We start from the raw sequence: 8,894 nt of genomic DNA, 5'->3' as shown, positions 1-8,894 counted from the left end.
GCTGCTTCAACACTAACTGCGGTTACTGAAACCACGCCTTCTTTCTTTGCATGAACATTTGGGCGCATTATGCAAATATTCCCACATAGTGACCTAGATATGTGGGGGCGTGTTAGAACGAGCTGTTTTAGGGGTGTGTGGCAGAGTCTTAACTTTGATAAAGAATATCTCTTTGGTTTTGAGACTTTAGTCTTTGCAACTTCAGGGATCTTATCTATTCACGAACAGCTTGTAACGCTTGAAATCGCATCATATGACCCCTTTAAATACAGCTGAAAAGTCAACAATACAGTGTTTAATGGCAAGTTGACTTGTGACAACTTACCCCATATAGTGTGACAACATGCCCCACTGTTGGTCAACTGTATCAAAATGAATTTTTTCAAAAGCCTTTTTTTTATGTGTTTGAAAGAAGTCTCTCATGCTAACCAAGCCTGCATTTATTTGATTTTAAAATACAATAAAAACTAATATTGTGAATTATTGCAATTTTAACAATATTAAATATTTAAAAAAACATTATTATCAATGTTGAAAACAGTTGTGCTGCTTCGTATTTCTATGTAAACTGTGACACATTTTTAGGATTCTTTGCTGAATGAACAGCATTTATTTGAATTAGAAATATTTTGTAACACTATAAATGTCTTTAATGTCACTAAAGATCCACTTAAGACTCCTTTCAGACTAAAAGTATCGATTTCTTGAACAAAATAAACCTACTCTAGAAAATATTCGTCGAAGTGAAAAGTGTGACAACCTGCCCCTAATACAGCAGTAGTGCATTGGCAGGAGTGACATGGCGAAATGTGAGAGAGATGGATTGAAGAATTTCCTCAGACACACACGTCGCATCCCCCGCATTGTTCTGTTGTGCTTCGTGACTCCCTGTCTCCTCTCACTTTCAACATCCTCTCTCCCGCTCATCTCTCTCACACTCTCCGTTCTCACTAGCTCTCTCCATTGCTCTGTTCTCTATTTCTTTGCCTATATTCAGTCCTTTCCAATCCCTCCCACCTTCGATTCATGTAAGATGTCCGCCCACCCTAACAGAATGGGGGCAACAGTAATGATTTGGGAAAATCTGTCAGACTCATGACATATATTCTCTCTTTCTCTCTCTCTCTCTCTCTCTCTCTCTCTCTCACACACACACACACACACACACATGCTCGTGCATGCAGGAGTGCTGTGGCTTTCCCTGCTCTCTCTGGGAGTATAATGACATTGCATCTGGTTCTTATAAAGAGGGGGATGCTGGTTTTATACTCTAATGAAGCTGACGCACAAAGCAGCGTGTTGCATTGATCTCCTGCAGGCTGCTACTTGAACTACATGTTACTTGTGACACTTACAAGAGATACAACAAAGCATATGCTTACATGAACACACACAGGTCTTTCTTCAACTTTGGGCACTTTTACGTATAGATTTTTTATCAGAATTGAACTATTTAAATGTTTTAATACATTTTTTAAATTTCTTAGAAACTTTACCATGTCTCATTGTTTATCTTTGCTACTTTTTAAAATGCCTGTAGATTTAAAGGGGTGGTTGACTGGTTTTATTCTAGGCTTGATTGTGTTTATGGAGTGTAGTCTAATATGTGTTAATGCTTCGTTAAAAAAAAAAAAACACATTATTTTTCACATAATTTACCTTTATTCCACACCGCTCTGTCCCTTCTCCTATAAACGCGCTGATCATTTCCTGCTTTTATGAAGCCCCTCTCTCAGAAATACGCATTGGGCTCAGATTGGTTAGCTGGTCCAGTGTGTTGTGATTGGTTAATCTGCCTCTAGTGCGCGTCTAATCGTCACGCCCTTCGCCTCAGCGGCATGTGCTCCGGTTGTATCGTAAACAATGACGTCGTCAATATTGCTTATCAATTTGAGCCCGATTGAAACGCAGAGGATATTATTGAAGAGGATCGTGCAGAACCTGTGCAAGCACACGGCTCTTAATGGTATGTTTTTTGTTTGTTGTTGTCTCATACTTTTAGAAACGCTGTTATTTGTAAATGCTAGTGCTTCTATTTGCTTTTAATATACGGTTTTATCCAGATTAAAGCTTGCAGAACCTGTGCAAGCACGGCTTTTAATGGTAGGCCTATGTTTTTTGTTTGTTGTTGTCTCATACTTTTAGAAACGCTGTTATTTGTAAATGCTAGTGCTTCTATTTGCTTTTAATATACGGTTTTATCCAGATTAAAGCTTTAATACAGTACGGCAACCGCACACGTGTCCATGTTTAACGCTTCTCATAGCTATGTGAAAATAAGTGTATAAATGGAACAGTTCATTGTTGGAGCTGAGCTGATGATCTGAATGAGAGAGAGAGAGAGATGCAGAGCAGGACGACGCGATGAACAGTATTAAGAACTGCTGCTTTAGAACAATGATTTTTAAACTTGTGAATCCATTAGAATCGTTAGAAGACAGAATTGCGATTCATATATGAATAGATTTTTACGTGCACCCCTAGTTTTCTCTTCCTCTTCTCTAAAGCAGCACAACATGGCCTCGCCCCCTTGTTACATGTTCTCGAGGGCGGGGTTTATCTGGGTTCGTGACATAACAAACCCGGGAAGTAACTCGTTGTAGTCCCTATGAGCCGTTTTTGTAGGCATTAAGCTGCCAGAATTTTAAAAGACGATATCTCCGTTTGCATTGAGCTTTCAGCGCCTGAATACAGTATTGGAAAGTTACATTGGAAATAGGTTACAGATTACAAATAAGAAGTGTAACTATTTCAATTACTTTATTAAAGTAATGTAACTGATTACAATTACATTTATTTTGTAATTAAACTATGTAATTTAGTTACATGTAGCTAGTTACTCCCTGGCACTGAATTAATATATATTTAACAATTCTATTATTATTATTTTTACTCAAACTGTCCATCAGTTGTGGCGTCATTTTCATCAAAGCCAACAGTTTTGCACTTCATGAAGTTTGTTAAAGTGTCATTTGTTACCAAGGAGACAACAGGGTTGGTGAATAGCACAGATGTAATAAGAGATGTAAAGAACACAAAGAAAAAACGTAAATATAATTTGAACAGAAGAGAATATTTGTGTGTGTTTTTATTTTAAATCAAGCTGTAATTTGATCGAATCTTGTGAAAATATGTAATTTGTCTGGAAATTGTATATAATTGTGTGTGTTTAGGATTAAATGCTAGTTGTAAAATTAGCCACAACAAGACAAAAGAGTCAAACTTTAATTGAATAAAATAAAATAAAATAAATAAATAAGCCATTCCATTGTTGTCATTTCCATCACAAAATTAATTGTGGAATAAATATGGTGGAAATTACATTCGTGCATGATGGTGCAGGGAAAACCTGTTTTAGGAGATTATTTTCCAAACGCACCCATACAGTAGTTGAAGAAACACCTTTACACACATGTACTGTAGATAAACTGATTGCATAATTGCTACAACCTATCAAATTGTCTCTGTCTCTCTCTGTCACACAGTATCAGCAAGTGTATGACGATGCCTTCATCAGTGCGGTGGTTATCTCGCTTGTCCTCACCTCATTTTTTGGAGTGGTCTATTTTCTCATCATTCCTCAGTATGTAAATCACACACACAATACCTGATACATCAACATAACACACCTTTTCTTTATTTGCCAGACACACTAAATTGATCACACATTTTAGATGCTCAGGTCACTGCATCACACAACACACATGCATATAACATTCTCTCTTTTTCTCTTTCTTTCTCTTGCTGCAGAGGTCTTCTGGTTGTGATTCTGCTGGTTCTCTGTTTGTGTTTCCACATGGCAAGTGTGATGTACCTTCACATCACTCATGTGCAGGTAACACTGGTCTCCAGGCCGGGGACTCTCCATAGTCATAATGATTTTTATATTGTACAAACTGTATTTTCTATCCCCTACCCCTAAACCTATCCCTCATTCAAAACTTTCTGCATTTTTAGATTTTCAAAAAAGATAATTCATTCCCACTTTATATTAGGTGGCCTTAAAGGGTTAGTTCACCCAAAAATGAAAATTAGCCTGTGATTTACTCACCCTTGAGGCATCCTAGGTGTATATGACTTTCTTCTTCCACCGGAAAGGCTTCTGCGTACAACAGATACTGGAAGTGAGATAAAAGTGTTTATTACGTTTGAAATATGGATATTTTTCTTACAAAAACGCATAGATTCATGACAACCATGACAGGGTGGACATATCTTATGGTTTATGTTTTGAATAATGGCCCATAATTATCTAAAAAAAATGCGTGGGAGCTCAGCTAATATGTTTCTATAGTACTTGAGTGTCTACTATTTATGATATGACATAAAGCGAATGGGAAATTAAAACCCAAATTTTTGAGTATTGTAAGGGTTGAAAGGCACTCACTCTATCCTGATATTGACCCATAACTCCGATTGGATTCGTCTGAAAGAAGAAAGTCATATACACCTAGCATGCCTCGAGGGTGAGTAAAACACAGGCTAATTTTCATTTTTGGGTGAACTAACCCTTTAACTACTACGTACTTACATCAAAAAATATGTACAATGTACTTATTGTGTTTATATTGTATTGAAACACTTTTACTGCTATTGAGGTGGGATACGGTAAGGTTAGGGACAGGTTTGGTGGTATGGGTAGGTGTAAGGGATGGGTCAGCAGTGTAATTATAAATGTAGTTACAGAAGTACAATGTAAAAGCATATGGGGACATGAATGACACCTAAAATAAAAAAATAAATAAATAACTTGGACCAGTAAGCAAACACCCAGAATACAACAGCAACCACATAGCAACACCCTAGTATCCACCCCGGGCACTCTAGCACCACCAAGCAATCATCCAGAATATCTTACAAAAAGAGCACCATGGCACCACCTTGGAAACATACAGAACATCCTAGCAACATCAAAGCAACCACATAGCAACACCCTAACAACCACCCAGAGTAACTTAGCAACCGTCCAGATTACCCTAGCAAAATTGTAACAATTACACAGAAACACCCTAACAACCGCCCAGAGCTCCTTAGTACCACCTCGGAACCATTTAAAACATCCTAGCAACATCAAAGTAACCATATAGCAACACCCTAACAACCACACCGAGTTTCCTAGCAACCATCCAGAACACCCTATAAATACCCTAATAACTATGTAGCTCACCCTAGCAACACTGTAGCAATCACATTGAAACACCCCAACGACCACCCAGAGCTCCTTAATACCACAACCATTCAAAACATCCTAGCAACATCAAAGCAACCATATAGCAACACCCTAACTACCACCTAGAGTTCCCTAGCAACCATCCAGAACACCCTATAAACACCCTAGCAACTGTCCAGATCACCCTGGCAACATTGTAGCAATCACATAGAAACACCTCAACGACCACCCAGAGCTCCTTAGCACCACCCCGGAACCATTCAGAACATCCTAGCAACATCAAAACAACCACATAGCAACACCCTTACAACCACCCAGAGTACCTTAGCACCCATTCAGATCAATGGGTGATAAAGTTTTTGGAAAGTTTAAAGTTCAGTATTAGTGAACAGTTTTCATGTTTTTGTTATTATCTGAAGTTTCATTTGCATCTTTAAACTGTAGGGGTATGAAAGGGGTATAAAAGGAATTTTCCTTTTTTGCAAAAGCCAAAAATCCGATATTTTTTTTCTTCAAGAAACACATTCGGAAGCTTCGGATGTTCCTTTCTGGTGTAATGAGTGGGGCGATGATGTTTTTTAGTCATGGCTCGAACCGATCTGCTGGGGTCGCTGTTTGTTTTCAGAAATGTCCTGGTAAAATCATCTTTAACAAAGCGGATGACGATGGTCATTGGCTAGCAATGGTTCTCAGTTTAGATAAATTATTTTTCATTTTGATAAATGTGTATGGATATAATAGTCGCATCCAGAATAAAGAGTTGCTTTTTTCAATTACTAATATCATAAAGGATTTGAAGTCCACTTACCCCACAGATTTTATTTTAATTGGTGGAGATTTCAATTTGACTCCAGATGAGTGGTTAGACAGACATCCCTTTAAATATAATGCCTCTCAAATCAATGACATTATTCAAAATTTCTGCTCCTCAAACCACTTGATTGATATTTGGAGACTACACAATCTGGACATTAGACAGTTTTCTTGGATTAAACCCAATGCAAATGCCAGATCAAGAATTGATTACTGGCTTGGCACTGAGGCTGTTTCTAATTATGTATGTAAGTGTACCATCTCTAGTGCTCCATTAACTGATCATTGTTTAATTGATTTAAATTTAAAACCAAAGGAAGACTCTCGTAGAACTAAAGGGTATTGAAAATGTAATGCTGAATTATTGAATCAGGAAGACTATGGAATATATATAAAGAAGATTATAACTGATATTGGTAAGAAATGTATGCCTAGGTGCAGTAAATGGGAATTTTTAAAATATAAACTTAGAGAATACTCAATAACTTATGCAATTAATCTAAAAAAAAAAGAGACGAGAAGGAAATTCAGCTAATTCAGGAGATCAATAAGTGCTGTTGTAAATCTATTTGAACAAATGAGGATAAGGATAAACTTATTAATTTACATTGTTTATTGGATGAACTTTATATAAGAAAGGCAAAGGGTGCATATGTGAGGTCAAGAGCAAAATGGATGGGAGAGGGGGAGAAAAATAGTTCATACTTTTGTAATCTTGAAAAAAAGACGTCAAGAGAGAAATGTTGTAGGCAGTTTATTAATAAATCAGAAAGAATGTTATGATAATGATACTATTATAAATGAGGTGTTTCAATTTTATTCAAATTTATATACATCATCTCATTCCAATGATAATACTAATGATTAAGAAAGTGAAGAGTCATATTCCTAAAATTGAGAATTAATTCAAAGAATTATGTGATTCGGACCAAGAATTAGATCTAGCCTTAAAAAGAATGAAATCGGGCAAATGACATCAGACTTCTATAAGTTCTTTTGGGAAGACTTAAAACATTTACTTTTAGAAGCACTACAAGATTGTATTATGTATAATGACTTATTGCCTACGATGAAGCACGGTATTATTATTTTAATTCCAAAACCTGGTAAGGATAAAATCATTTTAGATCATCTACGGCCTATTACACTTCTAAATACTGATTACAAAATATTTACTGGGGCGATAGCTTGGTGCTTGACATCTTAGAATATAATCAATTGAAGACGATGGATTTATTTTATTTCTGGACTTTTTTAAAGCCTTTGATATGGTCGAACACCCTTTTCTTTTCCAGGCTCTTTATCGTTTTGGTTTTGGACCAAAATGTATTAATATCATCAAAATGCCTACAGATCTTCTTTATGCACCAAGAGCTTGTAACACTCCAAAGAGAAAGGAAAAATTGAAATCGCATCATATGACCCCTTTAAAGAACGAGAATATTGCTGGTATTAACTTTATGGATCACAAAATTATTATCAGTCAACTTGCTGATGATACAACCCTTTTTTAAAAAAAAACAAATGCAGATCCCCCTAGCACTTCACTCTGTAAGATGTTTTGCAAAAGCATCAGGATTACAGTTAAATACATCAAAATGTGAACTGATGGCTATTCATGACTGCCCCTTGTCCTCATTATATAATATTTCAATTAAAAAAATATCTAGGAATTCATGACTGCCCCTTGTCCTCATTATATAATATTTCAATTAAAAAGGATGTAAAATATTTAGGAATTATAATTTCAAAAGATGAAGATAGAATAGAATTGTTAAATATTGACAGAAATATTGAAAAATGTAGATCCAATCTGAACTTTTGGTTACAGAGGGACATCACAATATTCGGGAGAATATTATTAACAAGTCTTATTAAGTCTTTCAAGGTTAATTTACCCAGGGTCTTCATTGCCGATATCTACCAGAAAGATAAAAGCTATTAATAAATTGAATTTTGATTTCATCTGGAGAAAGAAATATCACTACAATCGGAAAAATTATATAATAAAGGAATATGAGGAAGGTGGGCTAAAGGCAATTGATTTTGATATCATGAATGGGGTTCTTAAACTTAAATGGCTCCAATCTTTTATCAAAAATGGGCATTAATTTTGGTTTGCAATTCCATCCAGTCTCTTTAAAAAATGTGGAGGTATAAAGTTTTTTTGACAATGCGACTTTGAGCTTTCTAAAGTTCCACTGAAACTATCTGTTTTTCATAAACAAGTCCTCTTGTATTGGAAGATGTTATTCAAACACAATTTCAGTCCACATAATGTATCCTTATGGAATGACCGTTGTGTATTGTTTCAGAGAAAATCTTTGTTTATGGAGGCGTGGTGGCTAAAAGGTATTTGGTCAGTGCTGCACATGATGGATACAAATGGCTGTTTTTGGAATTATAATGATTTCAGTACCAAATTCAACTTTAATTGTGAGAAGAAAGATTATATAAAAGTCATCAAAAGTATTCCTTTACCAATGGCTATTATGTTAAAATGGTTTTTTTACATATTCTACGCTTATTCCCAGAATAGTTGATCTTAATTTAGACAAAATATGTTTTGTTGATAAGAAGTGTACAAATAAGATTATAAGAAATTGTCTTTTGCAGAAAAGCTATCCTGGTCGTATACGAAGAGATTACATTTTTCGACATCTTAGTAGGAAATTAGTAAAGGAATTCAGAAGCAAATATCTTCTATTTCCCCTTCCACTCAAATATAAAGAAATACATTTTAAAATGATGTATGATATTTACCCAGCCAAAGAATTTCTAAGATTAAGATTTCATGGAGTCAAATACTTGTCAGATTTGTAATAATGATATTGAAACTGTTGAACATTTATTTTTTCAATGCAATTTGGTTAATCCATTTTGGAATGAGGTGCTTAATTGGACAAAACAT

The 8,894-nt window shown here is 35.5% G+C and overlaps 1 protein-coding gene across 1 annotated transcript in view; it reads left to right on the top strand.

Moving 5' to 3' along the window:
- Positions 1-8,894, top strand: part of LOC107687179 (adenylate cyclase type 1-like) — a 49,174-nt gene that overhangs the window by 23,700 nt on the left and 16,580 nt on the right. The window contains exons 10-11 of the mRNA XM_016484407.1: positions 3,486-3,583; positions 3,751-3,835. Coding sequence (XP_016339893.1) covers positions 3,486-3,583; positions 3,751-3,835 — 183 coding nt within the window. The remainder of the gene's footprint in view (positions 1-3,485; positions 3,584-3,750; positions 3,836-8,894) is intronic.

This window comes from Sinocyclocheilus anshuiensis, unplaced genomic scaffold, assembly GCF_001515605.1.
Source record: "Sinocyclocheilus anshuiensis isolate Anshui unplaced genomic scaffold, SAMN03320099.WGS_v1.1 scaffold1355, whole genome shotgun sequence".
Classification (NCBI taxonomy): domain Eukaryota; kingdom Metazoa; phylum Chordata; class Actinopteri; order Cypriniformes; family Cyprinidae; genus Sinocyclocheilus; species Sinocyclocheilus anshuiensis.
Note: the sequence above shows the minus strand (reverse complement) of the source record. Positions and strands in the feature narration are given on the sequence as shown.